Source organism: Schistocerca piceifrons, chromosome 9 (genome assembly GCF_021461385.2).
Source record: "Schistocerca piceifrons isolate TAMUIC-IGC-003096 chromosome 9, iqSchPice1.1, whole genome shotgun sequence".
NCBI lineage: Eukaryota > Metazoa > Arthropoda > Insecta > Orthoptera > Acrididae > Schistocerca > Schistocerca piceifrons.
In genome coordinates, this window is record NC_060146.1 from 18345673 (window position 1) to 18368215 (window position 22543).

The 22543-nt window shown below is 41.8% G+C and overlaps 1 protein-coding gene across 5 annotated transcripts in view; it reads right to left on the reverse strand.

Moving 5' to 3' along the window:
* LOC124717226 (zinc finger protein 271-like) overlaps positions 1-22543 on the reverse strand; it is a 131172-nt gene that overhangs the window by 80197 nt on the left and 28432 nt on the right. For all 5 annotated transcript variants that reach the window (XM_047244017.1, XM_047244018.1, XM_047244019.1 and 2 more), the window contains exon 3: positions 19860-19919. In XM_047244017.1, coding sequence (XP_047099973.1) covers positions 19860-19919 — 60 coding nt within the window. The remainder of the gene's footprint in view (positions 1-19859; positions 19920-22543) is intronic.

Here is a 22543-nt window from a genome sequence, read left to right on the forward strand (position 1 = left end):
TACTGAGCGTCTCTCCTGCAGAGTCTTCCACTGGAGTTTATCTATCATCTCCGTAACGCTTTCGCAATTACTAAATGATCCTGTAACGAAGCGCACTGCTCTCCGTTGGATCTTCTCTATCTCTTCTATCAACCCTATCTGGTACGGATCCCACACTGCTGAGCAGTATTCAAGCAGTGGGCGAACAAGTGTACTATAACCTACTTCCTTTGGTTTTGGATTGTATTTCCTTAGGATTCTTCCAATGAATCTCAGTCTGGCATTTGCTTTACCGACGATCAACTTTATATGCTCATTCCACTTTAAATCACCCCTTATGCGTACTCCCAGAGAATTTATGGAATTAACTGCTTCCAGTTGCTGACCTGCTATATTGTAGCTAAATGATAAGGGATCTTTCTTTCTATGTATTCACAGCACATTACATTAGGCGAATCAAACTATGAGTTTAAGGAAGGGTGTCGGAAAATGGACAACTATGCACAGAAGACTGGGCTAAAGGTGAATTAAGACAATACAGAGTTCATGCAATTAGGAAGAATACAAAAACAGAAAAAAATTCTTGAGACAGATGGCATTAAGTTCAAGAGTTTATCACTTCAAATACCTGGGATCTCGGTTTACCAGCAACAACAGCGTAGAAATGAATGTCGAGGAAAGACTAGTGATGAGAATGAAATGCATACATTCCCTCAGGGAAAATGTTCAGCTCAAAATCAATATCAGTAAACACTAAGATGAGAATATATAACACAGTGATATGTCTAGTCATCATGTACATCTCAGAAGCCCGGATCCTGACTAAGCGACATAAGGAAAAGCTAACGATATTTGAAAGAAGAATAATGAGGAAGATACGGGGACCCGTCTTCGATATAGGAGAATGGAGGAGGAGAGAGAATATGCCAGAAGAAAGACAGGTGAAGAAATCACTCAAGGGGGACCAAACACCAGACACCCCACAGGAACACTGAGATAGTGCCAAATGGGCAATCTGACAAGCACCTGGCAGTCCCGGGGACTGAAGGCACTTGGAGGAGCCGAGCACAAAACGGAAGGAAATGGAGGCAGTTTGTGGAAGCAGCGTGTGGCCTGCAGGGCCTCTGATGACTGGATATGTGTACTCATTTTTGTTTCATGACATAGTGAGCATCTTATATACTCACATATCACAAATATTGGTTGTTCTTCAGAAAATTTTAATTGAGTTAATTCCTTCTTCTGGCTGCACCACAGTTGGTAAAGCTGTGCTGAGTGGCAAAACATTTTCTTTGCTTGTGACATTGCCATTCTTCTGAATTAGCTGAGGTGGCAGCTAGTCAGCAGTCTCAAGTTTCAGCAGCAAGTAGAGAGTCTGCAGTTGGTTGAAAATTGGATGCTTCCTTCCTTGTGTTGTGGCACATTGTACTGTTGATTATGGTTCATATGGGATGTTCAGTATTATATCACTTAGTCACATCAGAAAATTTGGCCGAGTTGAAGTTTCAGTGCGGAAAGGTTTATTGCTAGTTGTGGCAGAACAGCAGTACTCAGACATTGTTGTTGTTGTTGTTGTTGTTGTTGTTGTGGTCTTCAGTCCTGAGACTGGTTTGATGCAGCTCTCCATGCTACTCTATCCTGTGCAAGCTTCTTCATCTCCCAGTACCTACTGCAACCTACATCCTTCTGAATCTGCTTAGTGTATTCATCTCTTGGTCTCCCCCTACGATTTTTACCCTCCACGCTGCCCTCCAATACTAAATTGGTGATCCCTTGATGTCTCAGAACATGCCCTACCAACCAATCCCTTCTTCTGGTCAAGTTGTGCCACAAACTTCTCTTCTCCCCAATCCTATTCAATACTTCCTCATTAGTTATGTGATCTACCCATCTAATCTTCAGCATTCTTCTGTAGCACCACATTTCGAAAGCTTCTATTCTCTTCTTGTCCAAACTATTTATTGTCCGTGTTTCACTTCCATACATGGCTACACTCCATACAAATACTTTCAGAAATGACTTCCTGACACTTAAATCTATACTCGATGTTAACAAATTTCTCTTCTTCAGAAACGCTTTCCTTGCCATTGCCAGTCTACATTTGATATCCTCTCTACTTCGACCATCATCAGTTATTTTGCTCCCCAAATAGCAAAACTCCCTTACTACTTAAAGTGTCTCATTTTCTAATCTAATATCCTCAACATCACCTGACTTAATTCGACTACATTCCATTATCCTCGTTTTGCTCAGACATTAAGCAGCTATATTTTTGGTGTTTCTGTAACAAACAAATTGTCAGCATCATTGTCCAATCTAATTAAAACTATTTCAAAATAATAATATAGCAAAACAGAGACTTTGATCTACTGTTTGATAGAAGACCAAATGGGATGGAATAGGAAAAGAGGATTAATGGGTCATAACCGTATTGGTGGGACCACTCGAGGTGGAGGGCCGATATGGAGACTGGCCACCTGGCCTCGCCCGTTCACCCTGCGAGTGGACAAGTGGCTGCTCCTTCGGCAGGGTCCGAGCAGGCACAACAGTGGAAGAGTGTACTGGTTATCGGAAGCTCCAATGTCAAGAGCGTTAGGGAGCCTCTTAGGCAGATAGCGTTCAGAACTGAAAAGAAAGCCAACGTGCACTCGGTATGTCTGCCAGGTTGGCTCATCGGAGACGTGAAGGTGGCTTCGCTGTGGCTATCGAGCACGCAGGGTACAGTTGCCTGCTAGTTGTGGCTCACATCGGCACCGACTATGCCTGTCACATTGTTTCTGAGGCGATATTTAGTTCGTACAAGCGGCTGGAGCAGATGGTGAAGACTGCTGGCCCCGCATCCAGGGTGCGAGCAGAAATCGCAATTTGCAGCATTGTTCCCAGAGTTGATCAGGGTTCTCTGGTTAGGAGCCAAACGGAGGGCCTCAACCATCGCGGTTCATCGACTCTGTGACGGTCTCGGCTGCAGATTTCTAGACCTGCATTATTGTGTGGGGATTTGTAGGACTTTCTTTGGTAGGTCAGAGATGCACTACATAAATCGAGCAGCTAATTGAGTAACAGAGTACTTGGGGGTGCACATAAGTGTTTCTTAGGCTATGCGGTCATTTGAGCTGCTCTAATGAACACTAGCCAGTCGATTTACAGCATGGGGAAGTCAAATGGCGTTCAGAATAAACACACCTCGACTATCACAATTGTATCAGTATACTGTTTAAGTATTCATAATAAAGTTCCCGAATTTACTGTCCTCCAGGAAAGTTCTCACACTCACATTATTCTTGGGATCGAGAGCTGGCTGAAATCCGAAGTGGAAAGCTCCGAGGTATTTAGCGAGTTGTAGAAGGGGAGTGTTCATCACAACTGACAAAAGCATTGTCTCTAGTGAGGTTGAAGTTGAGTGTGACAGCGAAGCCATCTGGTCACGTTTACAGGTGTAAATGAAACTAAGTTAATTGTTGCATGTTTTTATGGCTACCTGATTCCACTGTGAGAGTTCAAGAGTCACTCAAAGAAAGTCTACAGTCAATAGTGCATAAACACCAGATCGTGCAATATTAGTTGCAGGTAACTTTAACCTGCTGAGTATAAACTGGGAGGTCTACGGATTCATTGCAGGGTGTACAGACAGACAGTCATGCGAAGTACTTTTGAATACATTTCTTGAAAGCTGCCTTGACCAGCTAGCTTGAGAGGCCACACACATTGCAAATATCTTAGACCTTGTCTAAGGCTGGACCTTACTGACAGTGTCAGTACACAAACGGGGATTAGTGATTGTGATGTCACCGTAGCAACTGTGATTATGAAAGATAATAAATCAGTCAAGAAGGCTAGGAGAGTTATTTGAATGCATGGTGTCTGTTCCTCCAAAAGAACAGACATCACACGGATCCCACAGCTGTGAAACACTGTATGTAAATTGCAGGGGGATTACCGCTGCAGCTGACACCAGTGACGACCTCCCCCCCCCCCCCCCCTCCCCTTCAATTTACGACTAGTACAGTGTTACTGCTAGACAGGATAGGGTGGAAAAGATCCACCACGGTTTAGGAACAAAATTTGGCGGATGTTGAGGAAGCAGAGGCTGTTCCACTCTAGGTTCAAAAGGGGACGCACAAATGATGACAAATGAAGGTTAGTAGAGATTCGTGCATCTGTAAAAAGATCTATGCGTGCAGCACATGACTACTAACACTATCACACCTTAGTAAGACTTGGCAGAGAACCCGAGAAAATTTTGGTCACATGTAAAATCACTAAGCGGGGTAAGGCTTCCATTTAGTCTCTTGTTGACCTGTCTGGTGTGGCAGTTGAGGATAGCAAAATGAAAGCCGAAGTTTTAAATTTCGCATTCAAGAAATCGTTCACACAGAAGAACCATACAAACGTACTATAATTTGACCATTGGAGAGACTCCCACAAATGGAAATGCCATGTGGCTACGGCCCCCTGCCATGATATCGTTCGCTGGTGCAAGTCTTTCGAGTTGACGCCAATGTGGCGACTTGCGTGTCAATGAGTATGAAATGAGAATGATAAGGACAACACAACACCCAGAAAATCTCCAACCCAGCTGGGAATCGAACTCAGGCTGTTAGGTGTGACAGTCCATCGCACTGACCACTCAGCAACCAGCAGCGGACAGCCTCCTATATGGACGACATAAAAATAAGCATACCTGGTGTAGAGAAACAACAGAAAGATTTGAAAACAAATAAATCACCAGGGACAGATGGAATCCCAATTCGGTTTTACAAAGAGTACTCTACGGTATTGGTCCCTTACCTAGGTTGCACTTTATCATGAATCTCTCATCCTGCACATAGTCCCAAGAGACAGGAAAAAAGCACAGTGAGGTCATCAGTCCCATGTCTTGACAGTCCCTGAAAGAGTGGATCATAAGGATCTACGGTATATTCCAAGATCCTTCAGTTTATTCTGGTTCTCGGGACTTATTTAAGTAGGCTTCTACGGGATAGATAGTGCCTATCTTCAAGTGTCCATTGCTAAAGTTTTTCAGCACTTCCAGGACAGCCAACTATGGTTCAAACAAATCTGTAACTATTTGTGTTGGTCTCCTTTGTAATATATATGTTCTGTTAGGCTAATACATATTCCCTTAGCTTTTTCCAATTCAGGTATCTGAGAATTTCTCTAGGACTGCTGTGAAAGTTTTTGGAAATGAAACCAAGCTTTCTAAAAATTTAGGAATCCAGGGAAGTACTCGCACGAACTATTTACAAAAGAGTGAAAAGACTCGTAGAAGTGGACCTTGGGCGAGATCAGTTTGTGCTCCACGGAACTGTAGGAACATTTGAGCTAATACTGACCCTGAAACTCAAAAGACCAGTTCAAAAAGAGGCGAACCTACATTTATAGCGTTTAAATATTTAGAGAAAGCTTTTGACAAGGTGACTGGAATACACTCTTTGAAATTGTGAAGACAGCAATACAGGGAGTGCAGGAATATTTACAACTTGTACAAGAAGCAGACTGCAGTTATGAGAGCCAAAGGACGTAAAGACAAGCAATGAGAGTGAGACAGGGTTGTAACCTATCACCAACATTATTCAGTCTGTAAAACAAGCAAGAAGTAAAAGAAACCAAAGAAAAATTTGGATAATCAGTTAAAGTTCACAGATCCTAAATAAAAGACAGTCTCAGTTTAATATTTATTGATTAATAACATGTTTTTTAATCTTAGCACATCATCAGATTAACTTAAAAAGGCAATAGAGACCGTGTTAGTCAAAATTAAAAGCCATGGCAATGGTCACCTTACTCAATACTAAAATCATGAAAAAAAAAAGGGCTGAAGTGAAAAATGTAATTGTCAACTGAAGATAAAAATCCGAGCACCAGTAGCAAGCAGTGTAGATATGCCAGGTTTCATAGGCCTGTTTCACACTAATAAACAAATACTGTAGCTGATAAAAAGGCTACTGAGGCAGGGACAATGTGATTATCTTCAGCTGACAATTGCATTTTTTTTTGCTTCAACTGGTTTCTTTCCACAGTTTTAATGTTGACTAATGTGACTGTCATTATGGCTTTTAATTCTGGCTATTGCAGCCTATAGTGCCTTATTAGGTTAATCTGATGATGCGCTAAGAGCGTGAAATGCTTTAATATACTATACATATTGCAACAGAGACTGTCTTTTATTTGGAATATAGAATCACTGTTGTCGCATCAGGCCAGAGCAGAATGGACCCTTTTGTACTTAGGTTCACAGAGGTGAAATAAAAACTTTGAGGTTTGCTGATGACATTGTAGTTTTCTCAGAGACAGCAAAGGATATGGAAGGGCAGTTAAACAGATGGAGAGCATATTTAAAAAGGTTTATAAAATGAAAATCGATGAAAGTAAGGCATGGGTAATGGCATACACTGTACAGTAAAATTAAAACAGGTGGTGCTGAGGGTACTAGCTTAGGAAATGAGACACTGAAAGCAGTAAATATGTTTTGCTGTTTGGGTAGAAAAATAACAAAAGATGGTCAAAGTGGAGAGGATATGCAGACTAGCAATAGAAACAAGTGTTTCTAAAAAAAGAGTACTTTGTTAACACCTAATATAAAATTAAGTATTAGGAAGTATTTGCCTTTATTGTAGCCCTGTATAGAAGTGAAAAGTGGGTGTTCAGCAGTTTAGACTAGAAGAGAATACAAGGTTTTGAAAACTTATGTTATAGAAGAATGCTGAAGACTAGATAGGTATATTAAACAGCTAATGAAGTGTTGCTAAACTTAAATGGCGATAAAAGAACTTTACGCCACAACTTTGTTAAACAAAGGAATCAGTTGAAGGGCATGTCCTGAGGCATCAAGGAATCATCGGCTAGGTAATACTGTGTATTACGTATGATGAAATGGGAATGTAGTTTCCACCACATCTTGCCTATATGGAACTTTGATTACAAAATACACCTTACGAGGCCTGTTCAAACATTCGCAATTTTGTGCCAATGCTGTGTTGGAGCAAAATGCAGTTAGCATTCCTGCACGTGGCTGTGTTTTTAATGTGTAGCTGCCTCAAGTTTTATTGTTGTATGTCTGTTAGTTACTGAGAACACTGTGGGGTAAAGTTTGTGAATTTCGAGATGACAAGAGTTAGAGGAGCATCACGTCTGCATGAAACTCAAGAAAACCTTTACAGAAACACACCAAATTATGCAGGAAGCCTGTTTTTTTTATCCTATTGTACAGGAGCATAACAGCATTTGCTGAGAAACCGTTGGCTACTGCAATTTGCTTCAATATACCAAGTTCTTGCCATATCTCATTGTTGGCCAATGGTAATATACTTGTTGGAGGAGTTGGAGATTTACAAGGCCACAACGCATGAGCCCACTAGTGTACTGAATGGACAAAGCGATTTTGTGCCCAGCGCCTACTTTGCTTTGTCGGATAACATACTACGATAATCACTTTATACCTCCCCTTGCTTGATGATTTATGTTGATAACAGTATGCATTTGCCTCACATCCATACATTCGTCGCTCTATTCCTGTAACTGATAAATCCTACCTATTCATGGATTGTATGACCAGACTATGTAATTTCATTTATTGACTATTAATGTGTTGTATAAACGTTTTCTGTGGGAGACATATCATGACATATGAAAAGCCCTCTTTTGGTTAAGTTCTTACGAACGCTGGCGGCTGAGCAAACAGAGGGCGCTCATCATTGATCTGTCTTTTCTTCAAGTATTTTGTCATATAGACATTTTAGTTTTCATAGGTAATTTATAGGTTACTATAGGCAATGTATTACATATGTTGTGACTTGGCAAGTCATCCAAGCCACTATGATGGGAAGCCGAAAGGCACGCTTTAAAGCTCACGCAGGATGGCGTGTGGTCTGGAACAGGACAATGTCTTGAGACTAGCAAAAAAGGTACGTAGCTTCTGGAATACTTAACTTTAATCCATAATTGGTGAACATCAGTCTGACGGTACATGCATCACAAGATAAATATCAATTGAATAAGGCGCCTTGCTAGGTCGTAGCAAATGACGTAGCTGAAGGCTATGCTAACTATCGTCTCGGCAAATGAGAGCGTATTTTGTCAGTGTAGCATTGCTAGCAAAGTCTGCTGTACAACTGGGGCGAGTGCTAGGAAGTCTCTCTAGACCTGCCGTGTGGCGGCGCTCGGTCTGCAATCACTGACAGTGGCGACACGCGGGTCCTACGTATACTAACGGGCCGCGGCCGATTTAAAGGCTACCACCTAGCAAGTGTGGTGTCTGGCGGTGACACCACAACATATATTTTATTTTTGACCACAAATTCACCATAAAAGTGTCGGACCTATTATCTTTACATATTCACTTTCTAATAATTTTATATGGGTAACTGTATTCATCTTTTACTTTATCACAACTGTTTTCTATAATAGTTATCAAAATTTAAAAGTCTGCTACATATATTTTACCTAATGTGTTTTTATCAGATTATGGTTCTTATGCAAATGATGACTACATCTAAGCCCACAGTAGTGACATCTATGAAGGATGTAGGCACACAGTTTTTTGGTAGCTACTGCACTTCAGTAGGTTTTGTACAATAACGCCAGTAGCAAAATGACTGTGTGGAGGATGTGGCCTATTTTACACTGTATTTTAGATTTATGTGACGATGCTGTGTTGAGTATATTTATATGTTTTGACGATGCCATTATGGCCTTATCGCATTAGGACATGGTGCAGAACAGGTACGCTTTACCTTATTTTATCTGTACATTTCCCAGGTTGTGATATGAAATGCTGTACTATGTTGAAAGATAGACTGCCCACTAGGTGTACATATTTTTTATATTGTACATCTGAAGATGGTCATTACTAACTGAAATCGGTCATGGTCAAAGGAATTTACATTGTGATCTCAAGACTGGAATAAAAAACATTTGTTAAAAAAGGTTCTGCAAGACTAAAAAAAGTTCGTCAGGTCAGGTTACATGTCAAAGCCATGCTGATAGTTTTCTTTGACTTTGAATGATTAGTTCATCATGAATTTATGCCACAGAGACAAACTGTTAATCAATGGTACTATAGGGACATGTGACACCTACAAGAAAATGTTACATGGCCTGAAATGTGACAAACCAATTCACGGCTCTTGCATCACGATGATGCACCTGCACATTCATCCTCATTAGCGCGTGACTATTGCACAAGTTTCACAAGCTGCGTCATGGTCACGAATTGAACAGTGATCTGAAAAAATGAATAAATTTCCTTTACTTTACGTCTATGGTCACCCCCCACCTTTATTTTACATCTTAAAATTATTGTTGAAGAATATGTCTACACTGCGGTAGCAACATTTGGTGAACTTGCACACAAACATTTTGCGGCTACTGTACGAAAGCCTGTTTTGAAAAGTAGTGCTGCTAACAAGATTACTCTTGTGTATACTATTATTTATATATGCTTGATGAAGCTGGTGCTGATTTTGTGTTTGGCATTTCATGGTGCCACTATGGCTCCAGTATATTAGGGCACGTTTCTTTTATAAAGTGTGTCCCATTATATTTAAAGTGCACAAATGCACATGTATGCCAGTAATACAGGGTGCGCCAGCATTCATAGCGTAATTTGACTTGTGTAGGACAATGACGCACTGCAGGACTGCGCGCCAGCTCGTGCCGCATTCCTGTACTAGTGAGCTACCGTTTCGAGTGTGACAGTGATATGAAGCGGTGGACTGCACAGCATCGTACCGTTGCTGTTGAAAATTATTTCAAGAATAATGACTCTGTTATTGCTACCCAGCATCTATTTCGGCAACATTTCAACTTGTGATGTCATGGGAAGTTTCAGATGAACAGACCATTGTGAGGTGGGTACGTGGATTTCGAACAACAGGTTCTGTTTGCAATGGAAAACTGGGAAGAAGTGAAAGAACTGTGAGGACACCAGAAGCCGCGGAAAATGTTCGTGCTGCACTATTGCGTAGCCCAAAAAGATCTGCTCGTCGTCATGCGCAAACTGTGCATATGTCCGATCGCTCATTCAGGACAATATTGCACGAAGATCTCCATTTTCACCCATATAAGCTGCAGATCGTTCCTGAGGTCAGATGAAGCTCATTTCGAGTTATGTGGTTCAGTGAATAAACAGAATATGTGCTATTGGAGTGATGTAAACCGGCATGAACTGCACATCTAGCCCTTTCATTGTTCTCGTGTCACAGTGTGTTGTGGAGTTGCTTCCTTTGGGATTATTGGCCCTTATTTCTTTGAGGACGACAGCAGTGTGGCTGTAACTGTCACCAGTGAATGCTACCTAAAGATGCTGCAAGACTTTGTTCTTCCCCAATTATGTATGGTCGATGTGGATGTGGAACAATTATGGTTTCAACAAGATGGAGTGACCTCTCATACAGCCAGAATTTGCATGGATTTCTTGCAACAGACATTTCCTGGTAGCGAATTTTCCAGTTTTGGTGACATTTCCTGGCTGCTTCGCTCACCTGACCTTTCATGTGCAGACTATGTCCTTTGGGGCTATATGAAGCAAGACGTGTTACGAATACGTTGTGCCACCATTCCTGAGTTGAAGGGTCGCATCAGAACTGCCGTCGGCAATGTCCCAGGGAATACATTACGCTGCCTAGACGAATGTGTTGTGCAGAGGGGGCACATTTGACAGGAGTCATATTCAAAAAGTAATCCACACACTGGATAATGACTTACACATTAGTAAATGAAATACCTTTAACTATTAACTGACATAAGAGGTAATAAATAAGTTACAGTTACTGCCTGATGGTGTGTTTTTAATACCCTGCTATGAATGCTGCCGCACCCTGTATTTCTCATGAAGGTCCGTTTTATTGTTTTAAGCTGTAGACAATCTGCTAGTTGATTTGTGGTTTTCCCATATTTTGCTGCAGATATGAAGATGGTCATTATAGACTAAACCCAGTAGTCTGATGACACAAAAATTTGTGACCATAGATGTGAAGTAAAGGAAATTTATAATATTGCACAAAAACAAAATCACTGTGTTGCCACACTCTCCATAATCTCCAGACCTGGCCCCTGTGAACTTGTTTTATTTCCAAAGTTGAAAACTCCATGAAAGTCAAAGATTTGTAATGATAGATGACAGAAAATAAAACTCACTGATGGCACTTTGCATGATCCAGCAAGGGGCATGCCAAGGCTGCTTCCGGAAGCAGAAATGGCATTGGGAGTGGTGTATCAATTGTGGAGGAAAGTATTTCCAAAGAGATCATGCACAGCAAGTAAAAGGTAAGCATAGAAAAATTTTTTGGACAATGTTCTGGAATTTTTTGAACGGGCCTCATATATAGCTAAATTGTAATTGGACTTCATTCTACTACAATGGAACAATCTCAGTATAATTTATATGTGTGGCTCAGATGAATATTTTGCCAAGAACTGTTACTGTTTGGATCACAGACTAACTGACCTTTTTGGTGACAGCATTTATTTATGTTCAATGAACATTGAGGCCCAAAGTGCCAGATACTACACTGGTGACAAAGAGGTCACCGTTTTGCTTCACTGAGTGGTTCTGTGGATGTCAGATTCCATGGGCTGTGGTGGTAACAGTTAAACCAGCAATGCAAACAGCTAAATCTTCCACAGGAACAGTAACAGCAGCAGCATCACAACTCAACCAAGTACTTATTTCATTTACAAGAACAGCAAGTCTTGATCTAGCACTTAAAAACAACACCTGCATGACAGAGATGATATTTCAGCCATTTAAGAAGTTTCAAGAAGCTGGCTGGACGGCAACACGTATGCCAGCAGTGATCTCCACAAGAAGAAAGCCGCCAACAAACAGTGCCAGAAGTTCCTCAGACTTCCGGGCAGATGTCAACACGATGAGAGAGCCAGCAATATTAAGACCGTCATCAACCTGGCAGAGAGAGCACTGGACGAGCCAACAATCTCCGTGCTGTCGAAAGGCCTGAACTTTGCTCCGGCTCCAAGAACGTTACCAAAATGTGACACCATCAGCGACGTCGAGCAAGCCGTACATGGACTCCCGCCTAGAGCAGCCGAGTAAGTGAGACCAGCAGGGTACTCGAGAGAGCAAGCATGCCGAAGAACAACATTACAGCAGAAGAGTGCAAGGCACTGCTGAACCTCTGCGATGACAAGGGTACAGTGGTCTTAGCAGCAGACAAAGGGAATGCGACAGTCCTACTGAAGTCAGAAGATTACTGGCAGTAGATCGACACCTTACTACAAGATCCAGCATGCAAAGAAGTGGGGAAAGACACAACTGCTTCTGTTATGCGCAAGACCATCGATCTTCTCGACAGCTCAGGACTTGACAGAAACACCATCAGGAAGCTTTGCCCTCGGGCAACGGCTCCACTGTGACTGTATAAGCCTCCCGAAGATCCGTAAGGAGGATGTCCCACTATGTCCTATACTGAACACCGTAAATTCTCCGACGTATGGTGTAGCGAAGCACCTAACACAGCTGTTAAAACTACTCGTGGGTCACTGCCCTCACCATGTCAAGAACTCGACCGAATTTGTTAAGGTACTCCAAGGGTTACGCCTGGACGAGAAGGATCTACTAGTCAGCTTTGAAGTCACTTCTCTTTTCACCAGGGTGCCGCTGGATGATTCCTTAGCTCTACTCGAAGATCACTTCGATGTGGACACACTCAGACTCTTTCGTCTAGTATTAAACACAACATACATCAAATGTGGTGGGAAATTCTATGAACAAACAGATGGTGTTGCCACGAGTTCCCCTCAACCCCAGGTATTGCCAACTTGTACATGGAGCACTTTGAAGATGTGGCACTGAACACTGCCCGCCATAAACCAAAGGTGTTATACAGATACGTGGACAACACTTTTGTAGTGTGACCCCGTGGCAAGAAAAAGCAACAGGAGTTCCTACACCATCGCAGTGGCATATATGACAGCATCAAATTCACCATGGAGTTAGAAGAGGCTGCCTTCCCTTCTTAGATATTTTGATCAAGAAAAATCTGGACAGTACGTTGGGACACTCGGTCCCTCGGAAGAAGACGCACACGGACTTATATCACAATGCTCAGATCTGCCACCATCCAGCACAACATAACTCAATACTGGACACCTTGGTACAAAGAGCCAGGTCGATCTGTGACAGCGAGAGTTCGCCGTGTGAGTTAGCACATCTGCGGGAAACCTTCCGTAAGAATGACACAATTAAGACATGCCTTGCATGTAGACAAGAGGTGGGAGGAGAAACCAGAAGAAGATGAAGCAAAATGTGTGGCGTTTCTGCTGTTTGCTGGACCGCCAACAGCCATGATCGCAAGAATGTTAAAGAAGCACGAAATAACGACTATCTTTCGTACACCGAAAAAAGTCAAAGATATACTAGGCTCAACCAAAGACCAACTGGGGCTGCAGATGCCGGGCATTTACAGTATTGAGTGCGAATGTGGGATGGAATATATCGGACAGACACAGTGATGTATCTCCCAGTGCTGTACTGAACACATTAGGAACGTACGACTAGGACAGACAAACAAGTCCGCTGTAGCAGAACATAGCATTATCGAGGGACACACCTTCGAATTCGAAAAAATGAAGAAGCTGTGCAGTGCCAATTGTTTCTGGGACTCAATCTTCACAGAGGCAGTGGAGGTACGTCTGCACAACAATTTAGTAAACAGGGATAGCGGTTTTCAGCTCAGTGCAGCGTGGAATCCCAGAATAGACAAAATACGTTAGGAACACTTCGATCTGAAGACAACGGCGTCCGCAGACAGATTGGATTGCCACCGGGTCTCAACGTCGGTCCGTGCCGTGAACCCCCCCGCCCCCCTCCCACCCCACCACTACCGACGCAGTACCCCCTTCTGGAGGAACGTGATTGGCCGGTCTACAGTAGCGGACGACAGCCAAGCAGCTATATAGATATGCAGAACACAGCTACCGACACTTTGCCGGAAGATGATGGGTACGAAACTCATTGAAACATTGTGAGAAGACGACACCACCACTCGGCTAATAACTCGAGAAGAATTCATCGGTGGAACATGCCGAGAAAGACTGCAATCACATGTAAGTTTCAAGAAGACTGGAAAATATATCAAAAATGCTTTCCACTGCTTTTTCAGGCAACAGACATTAAATGTCCCCCATCAGCAACAGGCCTTTCTACATCTACATACATACTCCACAAGCCAGCACATGGTGTTTGGCAGAGGGTACCGTGTACCACTATTGGCCATTTTCTTTCCTGTTCCACCCACAACTAGAGCAAAGGAAGAATATTTATATGCCTCCACATATGCCCCAATCTTTTTTTTCTTATTTTCGTGGTCCTTACATGAAATGCATGTTGGCAGCAATAGAATTGTTCTGCAGTCAGTCTCCGATGCTGTTTCCCTAAGTTTTCTCAACAGCATTCATCTATAAGAACATTCCCTTCCCTCCTGCGATTCCCCTTTGAGTTCCCAAACGATCTCTGTATTACTTGCATGTTGTTCAAACATCCCGGTACAAAATCTATCAGCCTGCCTCTGAATTGCTTCGATGTCTTCCTTTAATTGGACCTGGTGCAGATCCCAAATACTCGAACAGCATTCAACAATGGATCACACTCATGTCCTATATGTGGTCTCCTTTACAGATGAACCACACTTTCCTAAATTTCTTCCAATAAACTGAAGCTGACCATTTATCTTCCCCAATACAATCCTTAAATCCTCATTCCATGCCATGTTGTCTGGCAATATTACGCCCAGACATTTAATCACTATGACTGTGTCAAACAGCACACTACTAATTCTGTATCTGAACATTATAAGTTTGTTTTTACCTGCTGATATGCATTAACTTACATTCTTCTACATTTAGAGCTAGCTGCCATTCATCACACTGACTAGAAAGTTTGTATTGGTCATCTTGTATCATCCTACAGTCATCCAATGAGACAGCTTCGCATACACTACAGCATAATCAGCAAACCGCAGCAGATTTCTGCCCACCCTGTCTGCCAGTTCATTTATGTATATAGAGAACAACAGTGGTTGTTGTATCACACTTTCTGGAGCACTCCCGACAATATTTTTGGCTCTGATGAACAACTTGCAATCAAGGACAACATATTCGCCTCTGTTGCTTAAGAAGTCTTTGAGCCACTCACATATCTGGGAAACTATTCCGTATGCTTGTACTTCTGTTAACAATTGGCAGTACAGAATCGTGCACATGCCTTCTGATATCTGTCAATTAATCTTCAATAACATTCCTCAGTTCAAAAGTTAGACCCATTGTCCGATCTGTCAGTGTTACTGTTATTTGATGCATTTTCTTTATTGTCTGAGCATTTTTACAACAAAATACATGTGGTAGTGGCAAGGCTAGAATTCTTACATCAGCAGAAGTCCAACACTGTATGTTACGCAACCTGGGTAGTGAAATTTCTGGTGTTGAATAAAAAATGTTGAGTCACATCAAAGTGCATTACACCATACAAAGAAAGTTTAATTCATGATGTAGTGATTTGCTTGGCCTCAGGTAAAGAGGTTTACAAACAAGCTTTACAACAGTCTGACCCCTCCCCATGACTGAAGTGCTACAAATTTTAAATATCACAAGTGGTGAAACTAAGTTTTCAGCAGACTTTGACATTTCACATGTGGGCCAGAGCTAAAGTGACACAGTGCAGCGAGTTTCCATGTCTAGAGATAAACAAGTTCCATACATTGACGGCCAACCAGCCACATTCTCCACAGTTCCAAGCTGGTACCAGGTGTCATCCACAGTGATACACTGTTTTCCAGTTGCCCATAAAGTTTTCCCTTGCATCCCAAATGGAAATGTCCACATTTCGAGGATGAGTATAAGTGTTTACATAAAGGTCATATTACGGAAGTATTCTATAGCACTGCAGACACCAAGCAGTAACCCCAAGTCTGTAAAAATAAAACTGCGAACAATTTTGTTACAAACAATGATGGAAAACATTCCAGTGGCTTGTCTTTTCGATACCAACATGTCAATCTCAGTGATAAACCAGTGGACATACTTAAGTGTGCGTACTCCATCGCTCAGAACAGTGCAATCAAAGTTGCACACAATGCCTTTTATCTGTTCAACTTTACGTATCCACTTAAATTTCCAACAACACAACTATGCATGCACAATTTCCTCGAAATGGAGGCCATGGGAACAAGTGCATTGTTTCCCAGGGCCAGTGGAAATCTCTTGTACTGTTGAGCACACAACACGCTGCTGAGGACCGTATGCGTCTCATTTCATAGAGTGCTGAGGTTACGCTATAAGGAAATTTATGTGCAACAATGTCCGTTGACTCCAGACAAAGCATACAGAAATTTATAGATGATTACAGTCAACGAGAAGTCATACAGAATGCCACTTCTAAAGGTTCTTTGAATAAAAATGTGAGATGTGTTCCCCTGAGCACCGAGTATATTATTATATAAAAAGGCTCATATCACATTACTGAAAAGAATAATATGATGTAAGTCTTGAAGCAGGAAAGAAGCAGCCTACAAATATATGAAAACTGTGGATGAATATTCATGCCATGCTGACTTAAGGGCACAATTGAGGAGCCTGGTCTGAACAAAAGAAATGATGAGTTATGTGTAGCTCCTCAACAACCTACTGGAAACTGAAATGGAAGGACAATGATGATGTTAAATATACAAAACTGGAAAACACAACATCTGTTCTAGTGCATTCTGGCATCTATAACGTTCCCACATTTGTTGAGTCCCAGTATGTTATTTCCATTTGAGTTCCCAAAACATCTCCATAACATCTACATGTTGTTCGAACCTGCCCCTAACAAATCTAGCTACCCACCTCTGAATTGGTTCGGTGTCTTCCTTTAATCCGAACTTGTGTGGATCCCAAACACACAAACAGTACTCAAGAACAGATCACTCTAGCATCCTATATGAGGTCTCCTTTACAAATGAACCACACTTTCCTAAAATTCTACCAATAGACGAAAGTCAACTATCTGACTTCCCTACCGCAATTTTCACATGCTCATTCCATTGCATATCACTTTGCAACAATATGTCCACATATTTAAATGACGTGATTGTATCGAGAAGGACATTACTAATGATGTAACTGAACATGGCGGGTTTGTTTTTCCAACTCCTCGGCATTAACTTACATTTTTTGGAGCTAACTGCTATTCATCACACCAATTAGAAATTCTCTATTAAGTCATCTTGCATCATCCTACAGTAACTTATCTTCGATACCTGTCCGTACACCTCAGATTACTGCCTACCCTATCCACCAAATCATTTACGTACATAGAAAATAATTGTGGTCCTACCAAACTTCCCTTGGGCACTCCTGACAATACCCTTGTCTCTGATGGATACCCTCATCAAGGACAACATTCTGGGTTCTGTTACTTAAGGAGCCTTTGAGTCACTCACATACCTGGGAATCCATTTTGTACACTCATATCTTCATTAACAGTTTGCAGTGGTGTACCATGTCAAATGCTTTTTGGAAATGTAAAAATATGGAACGTTCCTGCTTGAGTTATGCTCAGTGATAACATCGAAATGATTCTAGCACTATTTGCTGAACCATTTTGGCAACTGTCTGCCACGGTCATGTGATGTGGTAAGGGAAGAATATAAACAGCAGAGCAGAGATGAAAGGGGAATCATTGTAGCGCTGGTACAGTCCAGAAATGGGCAAATCCAGCGACATAAGCAACTTTGACAAAGGAAAAAATTTTATGCCGACACCTAGAAAGAAGAATCTTGAAAACTGTGGTGCTGGTCAACTATTCACATGTCACTGCAATGAGCATCTATGGAAAGTGGTTGAAGTATGTTGAAACCACCAGATGTCCATACCTCATCACAGAATGTGAAGGTTGGAATCTTCCTGTTGTGTACATAGTTCTGCGTAGTCAGCGCGTACACAACTCTCCCACTAGAGCGCGCCCCGCTAAGCACAACAGCACAGCCGCAGCGCTCATCCGTCTCCGCACTACGAGATGGCGCTGTCTTAGAGACGGACCAAATTCTGCTTCTGCCGATCCGCATATTAATATGTAACGCAGCCAATGAGATTGCTGCTAACGTAGAACCTTTTCTCCTCGCGGATCACACTCGCGCAGTGATACCTGAACGCGCGAGGTATTATAACAAGTGTACAGACCTCCGATTAGTCAGCCTGCATCAGTCTGTAGTCAAGTTTCAGTCTGCGCCTGATAAGATTATCATATTCCTGTACATAGCCATGAAGAGAAATGTATAGACACTTTGTCAAGTATTAGAGATATGTGAGAATAAGATTAACATACCAAGACCAAAGGAACTTCAGATTGTCAATTGTAAACAGCATCCAGAATCAAGTTAAGTGAGCTTTATGCTTTTTATTATTTTAATAAATGTGTGTGAAAATTAATCAAGTTCTGTTTAAATTTGGTCACCGTCAATCTGCCACTCTAAGCGTGCAAGTGGCATTTCTATTGTCTGACCTAACGGCAGAAGATAAACACGCCACAATAAGACCACGAGACATATTGCTGACACTCGCCTACTACGTTAGAGCAACAAGTCAAATAATCTGATGGTGTGTATACCGAAGGTCTTACAGTACGCACACCACACTTCCCCACTGCGTAAAGCAGGATACGCAGTGATGAGTGGTAGACCTGATGAAAGAGACAATGCTGGTGCAGATACAATTTGGAAAACACCATTCAGAATGCACTGTTGAGTATGTGGTTCCTCAGGAGACAGCCACTACATGTTTCCATGTTGACATAGTGAAATTATCAATAATGATTCCTCTGGGCTCTGGATCATCAAAATAGGACCACACATAAATGCCTGGTTGGATGAATCACTTTTATTTTTACACCAGGTCGATGGTTATGTCCAGATACACTATTTCCTAGGCAAGTGGCCACTTGTGACACGCACCGAGCCACGAGCATAGGCCGATGGGGAACGTATCTTGCTATAGAGGACATTCACCTAGGATTTCGTGGGGCCTGCAGAAATAATTGAAATCATGTAGACAGCTGCGGACTATGTGAATGTGGCAGTGAACAAAATGCATCCCTTCATGTTTAACATCTTCATCAACTGACGCATCGTCTTCAAGCTGCCTGTCCATGTCACTAGGCCAGAATTGTGCTACAGTGATTCGAGGAGCACAGCACCGAACTAACACTGATGGCCGCAACCAAACAGAGCAAATCTGGGACACACTATCGTCTGCCGGCCGTCTTCATGCCCATAAACCCACGGCCCATATTATAAGGGAATTGGATGACTTGTACGTGTGCATCTGGTGCCACATACACCCAGAAACATACCTATGCCTTGCCAAAACCACGCCACATATGAGTGCTGCTGCATTGTGTTCCAAAGGTGGACCAACACGCTGTGAAGCAGCTGGTCGTAGTGTTTTGGCTCACCTATGTGGAACAGAGTGTTTAGCTGAGACATCAAAAGTCACAGTCCAAAATGTACAAGAATCCTGTTACCACTAGGGGCTCATATGAACACTCAGGCATTATATGCATTGTTCCCAGTAGGAATAAGGGTGTTATGACTCGGCCATTATTACATTAGGTTGGGTGGAGCACTATTTTATGCAAGCCACTTATGGGCTATCTGAAAGCCGTGGCCACGAACACCATGGTGGTTTGCTGCAGCCAAAGAGGAAAAGTCTTGCAACCACGGAAATCTGACAGCTTATGTTATCTCTTTTTTAATCATCCTCATATATTTATATTCCATTAAGTTTTCTCTCTTTTCTTGCTACCACAATGTAAAAGAATCCATGACACACACACTATTTAATTAAAAACTCCACATAATATACAGAAAGAAATAGGAGGTAATACTTACAATATTCTCTTCTTTAATGAAGATCTGTTCAAATGGTTGCAGTTCAGGTTCAATTGATATCTGCAGGTAAGAAAACACACTGAGTTCACACAGATACACAATGGGCGTAAAAATGAAATTTGTCAATCTTATATACAAGGATGTATAATTATCTTATTTTGTAAGTTGAGGCTATGTCCAGCACTTCAGCTAATGTATTTAAAAGTTGTTGTATACTACTACTAGGACTGATGTACACAAACAAAAATTAACTTTTCATAAATGTCAATTTCTATTGAAGTATCAAACCATTCAACAGCACCAATGTGTAATTTTCTCTTCTCCCTTACTTTAAATTGGGGTCACTGCTGGACATAAATGTGTGATACTTTACTCACTACACAAGCCCTACAATAACAGCTAATTTTCCAATATGATGGTAATACTGTCTGTCAAATTTCTGTCTCCCTACAACAGTGCCCTATGAAACAAATTATAGTGCTGTGCAATCTCAAATTGTTGAACTTAATTTTTTACTGAAAGCACATTTTGATCCCTGTTCTACCAGTATATATTCCAATTTTACAAGTAACTATAAGCTACAACAGATAGGAACCCTACTCACAATGGAAACATATTGGATCTAATGGCAACAAACAGACCTGACCTCTTTGAGGGTGCCCGCGTTGAAACTGGTATCAGTGACCAAGACAGTTGCCACAATGATTGCCAAAGTACAAAGATATATATGTTCAATAAACCAGATAACAAATCAGTAATGTCAATCTCAATGAGGAACTTGAAACTTTCAGTACAGAAGACCAGGTGCATGTAGAGGAACTCTAGCTCAAGTTTAAAAGAATAGTTGATCATGCACTGGATGCCACACACCGTCATGTGGCTTGCGGAGTATGGATGTAGATGTAGGTGTAGATGTAAAACAGTTCATACTGGGAGCGAACCTCCATGGTATACAGTCACTGTAAAGAAACTTCTAAAGAAACAAAGATTACTGGAAAATACATGTAAAACAAAGCACAGGGCTATAGAGAGAGAGATCTGAATGAAACACATTCGGCTGTCAAGAGAGCAATGCATGATGCTGCCTTCAGAATACTGTCATATGACATTTCACAAAATCCAAAGAAATTCTAGTTGTATGCAAAGGCTGTTAGTGGCACCAAAATTAGTGCCCAGTTCCTAGCAAATAAGACAGGAACTGAAATTGAGGGTAGCAAAGCAATAGCTGAAATAAATGCTTAACTCCATTTTTAAATGTTCCTTTACAAAGGAAGACCTAGGAGAATTGTCCCAATTTAATCCTCGTACCACTGAAAAAATTAATGAAATATGTATAATTTCAGTGGTGTTGGAAAACAGACGAAATTGTTACAACTGAACAAAGCTCCAGGCCCCAAAGGAATCCCTGTCAGATTCTATACTGAATTTGTGGCTGAGTTAGCCCCTCTTCTGACTATAATCTATCATAGATCACTAAAACAAAAACCATGCCCAGTTCTTGGAAAAAGGCACAGGTCACACTCGTCTACAAGGAGGGTACTAGAAGTGATTCACAAAACTACCCTGACACTGATTTGTTGTAGAATATTAGAACATATTCTGAGCTCAAACATAATGAGGTATCTTGAACAGAATGACTTCCTCAATGCCAAACAGCACAATTTTTGAAAACATCGATCAAGTGAAAGCCAAATCCCACTTTTCTCACATGACATACTGAAAGCTTTGGATCTAAACAACCAAGTAGATGCAGTGTTTCTTTATTTCCAAAAAGCATTTGACTCAGTACCGCACCTACGCTTCTTGTCATACGATCGTATGGTGTATCAAGTGAAATGTGTGACTGGAGTGAGGACTTTTTGGTAGAGGGGCACAGCATGTTATCTCGGATGGAGAGTCGTCGTCAGATGTAGGTTGGTTTGGGGTATAATGGAACCAAACTACAGGGCCATCAGACCCTTTGTCCCCATGGAAACAAGTGTCAACTTAAAAAAAAATTCCAAAAGGAGTCGGGGAAAGTAAGAGGGCATAAAACTAATGAGGAACCACACCAAAAGAGAAAATGAAAGAAGCAATCCAAAAGGGGAAACCGTACGCTAAGCAAAGAAAGAGTGATGAAGAGGGAAAATGGAGGGAGGGTGGAGGCCTAGGAGAGAAGGCCAGGTGCCCAAATAAAATGTAAAACTAAATCAGCCATTTAGGCATTGTTGCCCAACACCGTAGAAAGGTTAAAAGGCTGCCGCATAGTGGCTAAAATTGGGCAGTCTGACAAGATGTGGACGACAGTCGTATGGGAGCCACAGTTACACTGACACGGGTGCTCACGGCAGAGGAGGTGACCATTCACCTTTGTCTTTTCCCTGTGTGTGTTCATCTCGCCTTGTCTCTTAGGCTGGAGATTTTAGTGTGTTGCAGTGTGGCTCACACGGATGACCGCCACACATTCGTTGTCTCCTTGATAACACGGAGTTTATTTGGTGTATTGCGGGTGCACCATTCAGTATCCCAGAGCGCGAAAACTTTACAGTGGGAGATTAAACAGAGATTAGTCTCTGGCAGGTCAATCACCAGAGTGGGTTTTGCCGGTAGCCTTTTTGGCCAGGCTGTCAGCAAGTTCATTGCCCGGACTCTCAACGTGTCCCGGGGTCAAGATTTAGGTGACTGAATGTCCACTGTTGCCGAGG